The sequence below is a fragment of the Cherax quadricarinatus genome, chromosome 15 (genome assembly GCF_038502225.1).
Source record: "Cherax quadricarinatus isolate ZL_2023a chromosome 15, ASM3850222v1, whole genome shotgun sequence".
Lineage (NCBI taxonomy): Eukaryota > Metazoa > Arthropoda > Malacostraca > Decapoda > Parastacidae > Cherax > Cherax quadricarinatus.
Genome location: NC_091306.1, coordinates 43,822,643 through 43,837,933, shown reverse-complemented (window position 1 = coordinate 43,837,933; position 15,291 = coordinate 43,822,643). Strand labels below are relative to the sequence as shown.

At 41.1% G+C, this 15,291-nt stretch overlaps 1 protein-coding gene across 4 annotated transcripts in view; it reads left to right on the top strand.

Annotated features, from left to right (window-relative positions):
* Fmr1 (synaptic functional regulator FMR1) overlaps positions 1-15,291 on the top strand; it is a 497,688-nt gene that overhangs the window by 393,453 nt on the left and 88,944 nt on the right. Inside the window, exon 12 of one of the 4 annotated variants that reach the window (XM_070085323.1) lies at positions 8,830-9,147. The exons of the other annotated variants lie outside the window; for them this stretch is intronic. Coding sequence (XP_069941424.1) covers positions 8,830-9,110 — 281 coding nt within the window. The 3' untranslated portion in view covers positions 9,111-9,147. The remainder of the gene's footprint in view (positions 1-8,829; positions 9,148-15,291) is intronic. 4 annotated transcript variants of the gene reach the window in all.

Below are 15,291 nucleotides of genomic sequence, written 5' to 3'. Positions count from 1 at the left end.
TCTAGGTTTCTTGATAGAATGGAAGATATATTACAGAAATAGAGATGATATTGAATGGTTTGCATTTGAAATTGAGGTCAAAGTAGCGGAAATTTTCAATTTTTTCAGTGTTCAAGAGTAAACAAAACACATCACGCATCCAATACACATCAACCAGTGGGTCTGATATGCACTCATGAATGCACTGACATTATTTATACCATTATTACAATTATTCAATAGTCTGAATAACAGTAAAACTTCTATTTTTTGTGTGAATAAAAATTCAAAGTGAAAAGCAGGATTAATATAAGAGAGACCTGGAGACATGACTAATAAACAGAGAAAATGTTATTTTATTACCAGGAAAGTCTACATTATTTATTCTGGACCCTATTTTGAAATTGACCTTTCTTGAATTTTTTGTGTGAAATTTGCCAAATTAGTCATTTCTGATCACTTTATTGGGTAGTTGAAATTGGTAAATGGGTTGTTTCTTGTACTCAGTCAATAGAATTAAAGGAATTCTAGCTAAACAGCTATGAGTTTGATTGACTGGAACAGTGGAACTGGCCCAAAACAGGGCTCAAAGTGGGCAAAATCGCTGATGTGTAACTATTGCCGAGACCGCTAAATTTGCGAGAGCGTAATTCCATAAGTTTTCCATCAAATTTCATGCTTTTGGTTTCATTACCTTTGGAAAAACATTCTCTATCATTTCATAAGTTTTTTTTTTTTTTAAATTCTTCAACTTTGGGAGCAAGTTTGCAAGCAGGGGTCTCGATTCTCAAAGGGTTAAGGCTTAAAACATTATGGTGCTTGTTTTGTTATTGGCTTTTGGATTCTTATCTCGTGTGTATTCCCATATGGATTTCCCATCACTTAACATCTGTCTCTATTTCTGAGTACTGTTAGCACTGTTACAGGTGGACTACCTAGAGCCACACAGCAAAAAAAAACTTCAGTTTGAACCCTGAAAGACATTGAACACAGAATCGGTTTGGCTACAGTTTCTCGAGGGACTTGACAAATTAATTTTGGATGTGATTTATAGGCCCCCAAACCTTGATAGGGAGTGCAGTAAGCTGTTATGGGACGAAATTCATAAGGCATCTAGATATGAAAATGTTGTGATAATGGGAGATTTTAACTTTAGACAAATTGATTTGAACAATATGAAAGGAAATCTTGAGTCTAGTGACTTTCTTGATACGGTTCGGGATTGCTTTTTAGAACAGGTTGTGACAGAAATAACTAGAGGAAACAATCTGCTTGACTTGGTTCTTGCCAACAAAGATTCACTAATTAATAATCTTGAGGTTAATGATGAGCTTGGGGAAAGTGATCACAAATCACTTAGTTTCAATATATCATGGAATTACCCAGATAACTGCAATCAAATCTCTGTCCCAGATTTTCACTTGGCTGACTTCATGGGAATGAAAAATTACTTGGGTGGGCTAAATTGGGATGACCTGACTATGGGTCAGGTAGGTGATCTTGGTTGCCAATATGACGTTTTTCAGAGCATAGTTCTAGCTGCCCAGACAACTTTTGTTCCGAGTAGGGAAATTAGATCTAACAAAAATGATCCCAAATGGATGAACGAGAGATTAAAACATCTCATTGGTCAAAAGAGAGGCATATATAGGCATATCAAAAGAGGGGATGGGCAGTTAACCCTTTCAGGGTCCAAGGCCCAAATCTGGAGTCACGCACCAGTGTCCAAGAATTTTCAAACAAAAAATTTTTTATTTTTTCTTATGAAACCGTAGAGAATCTTTTTGTGAAGGTAATAAAACAAAAAGTACGAAATTTGGGGGAAAATTGACGAAATTATGCTCTCGCGAATTTTGATGTGTCAGCGATATTTACGAATTGGCGATTTTGCCGACTTTGACTCCCATTTTAGGCCAATTACATTATTCCAATCAACCAAATTCTTAGCTGTTTCACTAGTATTACTTCTATTCTATCGATTGAGCACAAGAAATCGCCAAGTCAACTGTTTCAACTACAAAATAAAGTGATCGGAAATTGTTAATTTGGCCAATTTAACACAAAGTTCAAAATATTCCAATTTCAAAATAGGGTTCAGAATGAACAATGTAGGCATTCCTGGCACTAAACTAACATTTCCTCTGTTCATTAGTTATGTTTTGAGGCTTTACAAATAAATTCCATTTTGATTTTTTATTCACATAATGAATTTTTATTCACACCAAAACATAGAAGATTTACTGTTATGCAATACTGTAATAATTGTATAAATATCATCACCATATTTGTGAATGTATATTAGACCCAACAGCTGACGTGTATTAGACGTGTGAGGTCGTTTGTTTACTCTTGAATATCGGCAAAAATTTAACATTTCTGCTACTTTGAGCTCAGTTTCAAGCCATTTCCAGTGCTAAAACCAATCAAAATCATCTCTATTTCTGAAATATGTCTTCCATTCTATCACATGAGACCAAGAAATCGCAAATACAACTATAAAAAACATACGAAAAAACACTGCAAAGTTGCTGTTTTAATCGAAAAATCATGATTTCATTTTTTTTCTCTCATTATACACAGTGTGCTGCAGGATCTGTTTTATGTGGTGCACACATACCACATAGATGTATTCTCTCATATCTAGGCCCAAATGTACCACTCACAGTTTATCAGAGTGAGCTGAGCTAATGGCGTAGATCTACGGTTTGGACCCTGAACGTTAAGCCGTAGATCTACGGGACGGACCCTGAAAGGGTTAAGAAATCAATATATTCAATTAAAGAGAGAAATAAAAAAAGGAATAAGAAAAGCAAAAAGGGGTTATGAGGCTAAGGTCGCAAGGGATTCAAAGACTAACCCAAAAGGGTTCTTTCAGCTATACAGAAGTAAGATTAGGGACAAGATTGGCCCACTTAAGAGTAACTCTGGTCAGATCACTGACAGTGATAAGGATGTATGTGAAATACTAAATACCTACTTCCTCTCAGTTTTCACCCAGGAAAATACTAGCGATATTCCCGAAATAATAGATTACGTAGAACAGGAGGATAATAAACTATGTATGATAGCGGTAACTAATGACATAGTCCTCAGACAAATAGAGAAACTAAAACCTAACAAATCCCCAGGTCCTGATGAACTGTTTGCAAGGGTGTTAAAGGAATGTAAAGAGGAACTTAGCATACCTTTGGCTAATCTTTTTAACATATGACTACAAACTGGCATAGTGCCTGATAAGTGGAAAATGGCAAGTCTAATACCTATTTACAAGGCAGGTGACAGGTCCTTGGCTTCGAACTATAGACCAATAATCCTTACCTCCATAGTGGGAAAATTTATGGAATCAATAATTGCCAAAGCAATTCGTAGCCATCTTGACAGGCACAGATTGATTAATGATTCTCAACACGGTTTTACAAAGGGGCGTTCCTGTCTTAGGAATTTACTAACTTTTTCACTAAGGTGTTTGAGGAGGTAGATCATGCTAATCAATATGATATTGTGTATATGGACTTCAGTAAGGCTTTCGATAGAGTTCCACACCAGAGGCTATTGAGGAAACTTAGGGCACACGGAATAGGAGGAGAAATTTTTTCATGGGTAGAGGCATGGCTGACAAATAGACAGCAGAGAGTTTGCATAAATGGGGAGAAATCAGAATGGGGGCACGTCACAAGCGGTGTTCCTCAGGGGTCAGTGTTGGGCCCGTTGTTGTTCACAATTTACATAAACGACATAGATGAGGGAACAAATAGCGACATAATCAAATATGCTGATGACACCAAAATAGGCCGTCCAATTCATTCTAATGAGGACATTAGATGATTTGAATAGACTGATGCAATGGTCGGAGAAGTGGCAGATGCAGTTTAATACATTGACAAATGCAAAGTTCTAAATGTTGGACAGTTAAATAACCATGCCACATATGAACTAAATAATGTAGATCTTAATACTACCGATTGCAAAAAGGATTTAGGAGTTCTGGTTAGCAGTAACCTAAAACCAAGACAACAGTGCATTAGTGTTCGCAATAAAGCTAACAGAATTCTTGGCTTCATATCTAGAAGTATAAATAATAGAAGTCCTCAGGTTGTTCTTCAACTCTATATATCCTTGGTTAGGCCTCATTTAGACTATGCTGCTCAGTTCTGGTCACTGTATTACAGAATGGATATAAATGCTCTGGAAAACGTACAAAGGAGGATGACAAAGATGATCCCATGTATCAGAAATCTTCCCTATGAGGATAGACTGAGGGCCCTGAATCTGCACTCTCTTGAAAGGCGTAGAATTAGGGGGGATATGATCGAGGTGTATAAATGGAAAACAGGAATAAGTAAAGGGGATGTAAATAGTGTGCTGAAAATTTCCAGCCAAGACAGGACTCGCAGCAATGGTTTCAAGTTGGAAAAATTCAGATTCAGGAAGGATATGGGAAAGCACTGGTTTGGTAATAGAGTTGTGAATGAGTGGAACAAACTCCTGAGTACAGTTATTGAGGCTAAAACGTTGTGTAGTTTTAAAAATAGGCTAGATAAATACATGAGTGGGTGTGGGTGGGTGTGAGTTGGACCTGACTAGCTTTGCTGCAGGGTCTGGTACAGTGCTCCATCCTTGAGTGGGGATGACCAGACTGGGTGGGTCATTGGGATAATCCGAGGGGTGGGTCATTGGTCTAATCTGGGGGGGGGGGACATGGACCTGCTCTGCGTGGGTCAGTAGGCCTGTTGCAGTGTTCCTTCTTTCTTATGTTCTTAAGCACTGCAGGCAGTTGAACATCACAGTAATATAGCAACAATGGGTGAAAGCAGCTGAGCTCAGCATATCAGCATCTGGAAGACCATAACAGAGCTGGGAGATGTTGACTTCAGATAGTCAATAGGTGTGGCATATTCCAGGTGCTTCCCAGATGCAGAAGTACATCCTTTTAAAGTACTTTTCATACAAGCTTAAATCTGTCAACCTTAATATGAAAGATAACTAATTACAGTAGTGTGCATTGCATTATAATTAAAAGGGTAACATGCTGGGAGGCTAGAAATAAAGTCGAAAAGGGTACTAAAGCAGTTTAATATTAAGATTAATTGAGCAGCTACTGATCAACAGAGTTAATTAATTTAATGTTAATGGTAAGTATGATGATAATGTTGTTTATGTGGGGTTGTTTTCTTTCTTAAGGATATCTTATTATAGCATTTATATTTATAAATTATGAATGGTTACCACAAAGTAAATAGCTAAAATTTATTGAAGTATAAATCCTAATAAAATTTATATATATATATATATTTATACAAACAATCGCAGACAGGTAAGCTTAACTGGCTTAAGCTTAGACTGGGTTAGTGGTCGGTGCCAACCCCCACTCTACCATCATCCTCCCACTACCCATATGGGGTAGGAGGGTTTCTGAGATGTCAAGTAGGAAATTATAAGATATAAAAAGTCAGCCCCAAGCTTTTCCTAATCATTTATAACAGGTCATATGGTCTGAGAAAGTAAGTTTCTCGTTAGATGCTGTAGACATGGATAGCTATCATTAGATTGCTCCATTGCAACATTGCACAGGTCCTGGTGATGCACTGAGCAGTGTGAAAGTACTTGAGCTAAAGATTTCCACCCCTTCCCCCCATAGCTTGTCCTGCATATATTTATACATACAGTGCTAGTCCTAGGTAGTAGGTTGGTAGACAGCAACCGCCCAGGGAGGTACTACCGTCCTGCCAAGTGAGTGTAAAATGAAAGCCTGTAATTGTTTTACATGATGGAAGGATTGCTGGTCTCCTTTTTTCTGTCTCATGAACATGCAAGATTTCAGGTACATCTTGCTACTTATACTTACACTTAAGTCACACTACACATACATGTACAAGCATATATATACACACCCCTCTTGGTTTTCTGCTATTTTCTTTCTAGTTCTTGTTTATTTCCTCTTATCTCCATGGGGAAGTGGAACAGAATTCTTCCTCCGTAAGCCATGCGTGTTGTAAGAGGCGACTAAAATGCCGGGAACAAGGGGCTAGTAACCCCTTCTCCTGTATAAATTACTAAATTTGAAAAGAGAAACTTTTGTTTTTCTTTTTGGGCCACCCTGCCTCGGTGGGATACGGCTGGTTTGTTGAAAAAAAAAAAACAGTGCTAGTCATGGCATTATTCTGGGTGAGCATAATGCCATGATAATAATCAAGGGCATACCATACGGGGAAGGGGTCTTTTTTCGTCAGTGTATTATGCCGGGTAGCAGCCATTATCATTACTTCATAGCCTACCACCACACTCCACAGTGATTCCTCAGTGCTCATGTGGCTGCCATGGTGAGAGGAAGTGTTGCACTTTTGTCTCTCATCTTCCCCATCTTTTGTCTGGTGTTCCCTTTGGTTTTGGGGCTATACATGTCTGACTATGAGTAAACGAAAGCCTTTAACACCTGAAACTATAGCTAAAATCACAGGGCAGACGAAAGAAACAGTGGAGAATGTTGGTGTGTGTGAGTGTTCAGTGAGGAACTGGGTGCAGCATTTCAAGACTGGTGGTGGTGTCGAGTTACCGTTTGCCCAACCTCGGCCTGGCCCCTCGAAGAAAACATCTGTTCATACCTTAATTACGTAAAGAAGCAGTTAGAGAGTACACCTAAGATAACCGCTACAGAATTGAAAGAAAAAACCCATATCTTCTCAGAGGTGTCTGTAAGAACTGTTAACCGACGTGTGTCAGAACTGAGCTACAGTAGTCACTGCCAGATTAAGAAACTGATCCTCTGGATTATGCAGAGAAATATCTTCACTGGAATCCTCAGCAGTGGTCTGAAGTAATTTGGAGTGATGAAGCAACCTTCACCGTCACCTGTAACCGTGGGGGACATGTGAACCGGCCCAGAGGTAGTGACTCACTAGACCCACGTTACACGTGTGGGACCACCAGACACCCAGACACACTCATGGTTTGGGGTGTTTCAGCGCTCAGAGTGTTGCTTCCCAAAAACCAGTATATGAAACAGTATAATTACCTGGAATTATTGTGTGACAATTTACCCAAGGCATTAGACAAGTGTGGGGCTACAGTTTTTATGCAGGACGGTGCACCGTATCATACTGCCAGATCTGTAGTTCAGTGGCTAAAGGACTGTGAAGTGAAGTTCTTTAATGACTGGCCAGGCAATTCTTCAGACCTAAACCCCGTTGAGAACCTCTGGTCAATAGTGAAACGAAGTTTACTGGGCAAGGATATCAGTTCCATCCCGCAGCTGAAGGCTGGTCTACACGAGGCATGGAATAATATACCTCCACTAACAATCATGAATTTGTATGGGAGTCTTCCTACATGGCTCAAGGACGTGATTAACCCTTTCAGGGTCGAGAGGCCCTCTTCTAAACTTGTTCTCAGGGTTGAAAATTTTTTGAAGAAAAAAAATTTTCTTATGAAAAGATAGAGAATCTTTTCCCGATCATAATGGCACTAAAAGTATGAAATTTGATGGAAAACTTACGGAATTATGCTCTCATGAATTTAGCGGTCTCGACGATGTTTATGCATTGGCAATTTTGCCCACTTTCAGCCCTGTTTTCGGCCAATTCCAGTGTACTAGTCGACAAAAATCATAACTATTTCACTAGAACTCCATATTTTATATCGAATGAGTACAAGAAACCACCCATTTACTGATACCAACTATCCAATAAAGTGGTCAGAAATTAGCAATTTTGCCAATTTCACACAAATTTCAAAAGATGCCAGTTTCCAAATAGGGTCCAGAATAAACAAGACAGACATTCCTGGTACTAAAATAACATTTCCTCTGTTCATTAGTCACATCCCCAGGCCCCACTTGCATTTCTTTTGCTTTCCACTTTGAATTTTTATTCTCACAAAATCTAGAAGATTTACTGTTATGCAGACTACTGCATTAGTGTAGAAATGGTATAAATAATATTAGCGCGCTTGTGAAAGAATATTAGACTCACCAGTTGACGTGTATTGGATGCGTGGCATGATTTGTTTACTTTTGAACTTTGGCAAAAATCGAACATTTCTGCTACTTGGAGCTCAATTTCAAGGCACTTTTCATTGTGAAACCAATCAAAATCATCTCAATTTCTGTAATATGTCTTTCATTCTATAAAATGAGACCAAGAAAACGAAAATACAACAATAAACACCATATGAAAATACAGTGCAAAGTTGCTGTTTTATTCCAAAAACACGGTCAGTTTTTTTTTTCTCATTACGCACTGTGTGCTGCAGGATTTTTTAAACTGTGCATACTAACCACATAGACCCATTCTTTCATATGTAGGCCTACCAGCTTTTTCTCGCTAGATTTGAAGGCGCTAGAATTTACACATACTAGTACGTCAATAACCCTTGTGCGTAAGCAGTACTAGTACATCGGAAACCCTGAAAGGGTTAAGTGTAAATGACACAGCACCAAGTATTAAAACCTCAGTAAGTGTGCAAATATATATAATATTTCAATGTATGTGTTTTGATACATGTATTGAGGAGGGGCAGCATAATGCCATGACTAGCACTGTGTGTGTGTGTGTGTGTGTGTGTGTGTGTGTGTGTGTGTGTGTGTGTGTGTGTGTGTGTGTGTGTGTGTGTGTGTGTGTGTAATTCGTTTATTTATTTATCTTTGTTAATAGCAGAAGAGCATTGTGTGAAGGTATAGTAGATGGTATTCAGAACAACTACTTGAAGAAACAGTGAACTTCCAAGCACTTTCTCACATTATCAAAGAACTATTCCTTGATAAGCACAGGAATTTTCCCTGACAGTTTAGCTAAGTTAGCACCTTTAAAGCCTCTGAAATTATGGCAGATGTTGGACCTGAATCCCCCGCTGTAGCTCCCACAGACAAAAGTTGTGGTCGAGGTCGCGGACGAGGCACAGGACGTGGTCGTGGAGCAGGTAGACGTGGCGGTCACAAGCCTGATGGACGGTGGACACCAGCACACCCAAAGCAGATATATGACCAACCTAAGAAGACCATTGATGAACTCCTTGCCCCAAAAGCACTTGGAGGTCAACCCTTTGAACTCGAGAATGACCCCATGAATGACCCAGATATGGTCATCCAAGGAATCAGTGGATTTGTGGAGAGAAAGAAGAGTTCAGAATTTCAATAAGGGAGATATTAATAAAGTACTGAGGGTGTCGAACCAGGTAAGAACCAGAAATAATGGATTTATGTTGGATAAATTTAGATTTAAAAAGGACATAGGTAAGTGCTGGTTTTCTGAGTTGTAGATGCGTGGAACAGTCTTCCCAGTGGGGTGATAGAGGCTAGGACCTTGGGTAGCTTTAAGAAGAGACTGGACAAATATATGAGTGGGAGGGGCTGGGTTTGAATGGTGTCATTGGGTACGGGAGTTATTTCTTGGGTATCTTTAGGTAGAGGTCGTTTTGATAAGGACCTGCCTCACATGGGCCAGTAGGCCTTCTGCAGTGTTCCTACATTCTTATGTTCTTATGTTCTTATGAGTGGGTGTGGGTGGGTGTGAGTTGGACCTGACTAGCTTGTGCTGCTGGGTCTGGTGCCGTGCTCCTTCCTTGAGTGGAGGTGATCAGACTGGGTGGGTCATTGGGCTTATCCGGGGGAGGGGTCATTTGGCTAATCCGAAGAGGAGAAGGAGGAGGAGAAGGAGGAGGAGGAGGAGGAGGAGGAGGAGGAGGAGGAGGAGAAGGAGGAGGAGGAGGAGGAGGAGAAGGAGGAGGAGGAGGAGGAGGAGAAGGAGGAGGAGGAGGAGGAGGAGGAGAAGGAGGAGGAGGAGGAGGAGAAGGAGGAGGAGGAGAAGGAGAAGGAGGAGGAGGAGAAGGAGGAGGAGAAGGAGGAGGAGGAGGAGGAGGAGGAGGAGGAGGAGGAGAAGGAGAAGGAGGAGGAGGAGGAGAAGGAGGAGGAGAAGGAGGAGGAGAAGGAGGAGGAGGAGGAGGAGGAGGAGAAGGAGGAGGAGAAGGAGGAGGAGGAGGAGAAGGAGGAGGAGGAGAAGGAGGAGGAGGAGAAGGAGAAGGAGGAGGAGGAGGAGGAGAAGGAGGAGGAGGAGGAGGAGAAGGAGGAGGAGGAGGAGAAGGAGGAGGAGGAGAAGGAGGAGGAGAAGGAGGAGGAGGAGGAGAAGGAGGAGGAGGAGGAGAAGGAGGAGGAGGAGGAGAAGGAGGAGGAGGAGAAGGAGGAGGAGGAGGAGGAGAAGGAGGAGGAGGAGGAGAAGAAGGAGGAGGAGGAGAAGGAGGAGGAGGAGAAGGAGGAGAAGGAGGAGGAGGAGAAGGAGGAGGAGGAGGAGAAGGAGGAGGAGGAGGAGAAGGAGGAGGAGGAGGAGGAGGAGGAGGAGAAGGAGGAGAAGGAGGAGAAGGAGGAGGAGGAGGAGGAGAAGGAGGAGAAGGAGGAGAAGGAGGAGGAGGAGGAGGAGGAGGAGAAGGAGGAGGAGGAGGAGGAGGAGGAGGAGAAGGAGGAGGAGGAGAAGGAGGAGAAGGAGGAGGAGAAGGAGAAGGAGGAGGAGAAGGAGGAGGAGGAGGAGAAGGAGGAGGAGAAGGAGGAGGAGGAGGAGGAGATGGAGATGACGACGACGAACAAACATTTGTCTGTCTGCCAAACTCCCTGTCTATCCATCTAGCTCTGTCTCAGAGAGAGCCACAAGACTGTGTCATCATCACGTTTACTCACATCTTCAAGCAGAGTATAGCACTTTGTCTGGATTTTTGGGGTTATCCTAGGTAATTTACACTATGTATAGTTGTATTTATGTGTACCTGTAAGACAGAGATAGACAGAGAGAGAGAAAGAGAGACAGATTGAAAGAGATAGAATAAGGGAGAAAGATAATTAGATAGAATGGAGGGGGAAGCAGCATCCGACCCCATTGTTTTGACAGGCGGGGGGGAGGGGGAGTGACTAATGAGACAATATGTCATTTTGACAGCTGCCGACTCCTGACTCAAAACAATTATAAGCCACACACTCGCACACAAGACAAGCTTGCTGAAGGGTGATAATAGGAGTTTTATGAAAGTATCTAGTGACTATATATGTGTATATATATTATAGAAACCAGAAGCAAGAAGGGAAGGCAGGAATGAAGGAAGGACTAGATGAAAGGAAGGAAAAAAGTAATGAAGGACAGATGAAGGAATGTAGGAAGAGAGGTGGAATGCCCTCCAGGTAGCCTCCAGGTAGGAAAGGAATGAAGGAAATTAGGAAGGAATGGTGACACACGACCATTTACCTAGGATAACTACATAACACAACTGCCTGCTAATACTTTGAAGAAAACTGCTCTGACGAGGTGTTTTGTCTTTGCACATAAAAAAAAAATTCAACAAAAATGCACACACACTGATTTTATGTGTGAGAGTGTAAAACACCACCGTGTATGACACCATGTTTTATGTGTGAGGAGTGTAAAACACCACTGTGTATGACACCATGTTTTATGTGTAAGAGTGTAAAACACCACTGTGTATGACACCATGTTTTATGTGTGAGAGTGTAAAACACCACTGTGTATGACAATGTTTCACAGAGTTACACAGCTGCAGAACTTCTAGGAATATGTTCAGTGACTGTATATTGGTATATATATTATAGAACAATAGTAATAAACAATTTTTTGTATTTGTTTTTGTAAACAAGTTTTGTAAACAATATATTGATAATTATGTTTGTGTGCTTATTGTGTTGTATACAACGAGTGTATATATGTACATTGCACCTTACTTTGGTCTCACAGGCCACATAAGTTATGTGAAAAAATAAAATAGTGAAAAAAACAACAAACCTTCAAATACAAGTAAACTAAAGTTTACCGGGTGAGCGGCAGTCGCCGCTGTTGCCATACGCGGCTCATTTTCTGCAAACTTCATGCCTCTATATCTCGGTAAGTACTGATGGGAAAATTTTTTTTTGGGACTAAAACAATCAGAAAAATAATCTTAACATTTTCATAAGAAAAAATAATTTTTTTTTTTTCGAATATTTTGCGACACCAGGAGACACTTCAGGATTGGGCCCTTCGACAGTCAAAGGGTTAAGTGACTGATTGAAGGAAGTGGGTGTAGGGTGCACAAGTTTAATCGATCGTGTGATGGATGATAATTAGCCCAATTAATTGCTAGCACATGTGTGGCTAGGATTTATACAAGAGTAAAGTGCAAGAATTAAGGCGCCTACTTTAGTTGTATAATCAGTGATTAATAATTCTCTAACCATGACTGGATCTAATGGAGTTAATGTGCTGGGGCTGACTTGGGATACTGAGAGAGACTTGTTATTGTTAAAGTCTCATAATTCCAGTATGCCCAATAAATTAATCCAGGGAGCATAGGCTTATGCCCCTGAGAGAATGGAACACTAATTAGTCCATTTTGAGGGATCAATAAATATGGATGGCCATGGAGTTGGTGCCTATATGCAGTAATGTGCTGGGGCTGACTTGGGATACTGAGAGAGATTTGTTATTGTTAAAGTCTCATAATTCCAGTATGCCCAATAAATTAATCCAGGGAGCGTAGGCTTATGCCCCTGAGAGAATGGAACACTAATTAGTCCATTTTGAGGGATCAATAAATATGGATGGCCATGGAGTTGGTGCCTATATGCAGTAATGTGCTGGGGCTGACTTGGGATACTGAGAGAGACTTGTTATTGTTAGTCTCATAATTCCAGTATGCCCAATAAATTAATCCAGGGAGCATAGGCTTATGCCCCTGAGAGAATGGAACACTAATTAGTCCGTTTTGAGGGTTCAATAAATATGGATGGCCATGGAGTTGGTGCCTATGTGCAGTAATGTGCTGGGGCTGACTTGGGATACTGAGAAAGACTTGTTATTGTAAAGTCTCATAATTCCAGTATGCCCAACAAATTAGCCCCGAGAGCATAGACTTAGTGTCACACCTTACAATAAGAGGGAAATCGTTAATACCAGAAGCATGGAGGCTTGAGTGTGCTTTGGATGGAGCCCTACCTGAGGAGTTAACAGGTGGAAAGAATTAATGGGTGATTAGGTAAATACCAATGTTGGAGTTCCCAAGCCAGGTGGCCAGTGAAGATGGGAAAATTGTACTCCACATTATGTAAGTCGTCTAGCAACGACCTCCGCCCGGCCGCAGTGTGGAAAATTTTTGATTTTCCGAAGCTATAGCACCTAATAGGTGTTTAATGTGTCGATATGAGTCAAAAATGTATTTGACAATAGGGTAGAACCAAGAGTTCCCTTTGCGCATGAGCGGATGTGCGGGGGTATAGGTCGACTCGGGCCAGGGGGGAGGCGGGAGTGTTTTGAATGTGGTGAGGAGGCTGGGACAGCATGGAACCAGGAAATTGACATTCACAGTGGCCTAAGGATTAATATAGGCCTCATTTCATAATAGGAAGTGTCGTAACTGTTCCTGGTGAAGAGTGAGGGAACGTGATTTATGGGACCACCGTAAAAAGGTGGTAAAATTAGTGAATAATGGTTCGACCGGGGTGTGACTGGTGCGCGGCCATGGTGTGTGTCCAGGGGAAATACCCGTGAGTTAATCTTTGCTCATCGGCCTCAGATCTTAATGGAGTGACCTCTAATGTGTATAATAATTATGAGACGTTAAATCGTCTTGTGAATGGTAATGTAATCAGTGATAATAACATTGAGTTAAGAGAATGCGGGATGTGAAATAGATCGCCCTGCTCCGAGTGAATGTGTGATTCTCGTACCGAGGATAGTGAAGCTTTATGGAAGCACGACTTCTAAACCGGGACAAACCGACGGGTACCTCGTCCTGCTGGAATAAGAACCGTGTCGGTATAGCAGGACATCGAAATGAGATGGTGAATGGAGGAAATAAGGAGTATCAATCACCCACAGTTAATTAACCCTTCTAGTTATAGCAGACTGATACTGGCCAGTTAGGTATGTTGTAATTGGATAGGTTATGAGTGATCCAGCTACATCAAATGACCACCAGAGAATATCTGGTAAGTGGAGAGATTATGTACAAGTGTTTTCCTTGATGGATATATCCATGTGTAACCTACCCCCCCTTCATTCAGCTACCCTAATATAATCTATACAGTCCACAATTAATTAGTAGCACCGTACTTGTGGGTGCTATCCAATCCATACTGGTCTCGGATAGATGTGGACAAGATTGTGAGGGTCGAGGGGCCACCTGTAGTGACCAGAGGTGGTTAAGTTTTCTCACATGTCTACACGGGGTGACTACGGTAAACAATATGGTTGTCTCCCAATGAGATTACTTGTATGTATATAATGTTGAGGTACATACAGGTAAGCACCCTATAAAATTTTCCACACAGGGTACCATATGGTGCAGGGTACCATATGGTACAGGGTACCATATGGTACAGGGTACCATATGGTACAGATACAGGGATAACTATAGAAATAAGTCACCCTGACTTTTTTGGGTTATCCTAGGATTTTATACGTATGCTGCTATGTATGTTAATCTATGTAATTGTATTTCTGTACACCTGCATAAACTTACTCAAGTGCATGTGGCATCATAAGTAAGTTTATTTAGTTATACACAAATAAAGTTACGTAGAATATCATACTTAGCAGCATATGTTTGGAGAACCTAGGATAACCCAAAAAAGTCAGACAGATTTATTTCCATTAGGGTCCCTGTACCCTGTACCATATGGTACAATGTACTATATGGTACAATGTACTATATGGTACAATGTACTATATGGTACAATGTACTATATGGTACAATGTACTATATGGTACAATGTACATATAGTACATTGTACCATATGGTACCATTGTACCATATACCATTGTACCATATGATACCATTGTATGACATGGCACCATTGTACCATATGGTACCATTGTACCATATGGCACAATGGTACCATATGGTTCAAAACCATAGAATTCGTCTTCAGCTCCACTTCCATTAGTCTTAGAACTGTAAGTTGTGAAGAGGAGAGTCAGAATTCGCCTGGAGAGTGAGTGGGGAGTGAGAGCATCTTGCCGCCAGGCACTATGAACAAAGCTACTTTGCCGGCGTTCCCACAATGCCATGTGGGCGTCCAGATTTTTTCTATGGTGTGCACACTGACCACCCAGACCCATTCTCTTAGATGTAGGCCTACCAGCCTTCTCGTGCTAAATTTGACGGCACTAGAATTTTGGCGTAGATCTACGGTTTGGACCCTGAATGTAAAGCCGTAGATCTACGGGACGGACCCTGAAAGGGTTAATACAGGTCGACCATCACTAATCCGGCAATCAATTATTTGGTTCCATCAGTATTCTGGCACTGATTTCAGCTAGCATAATTTCAAATTTCATCATTATACTG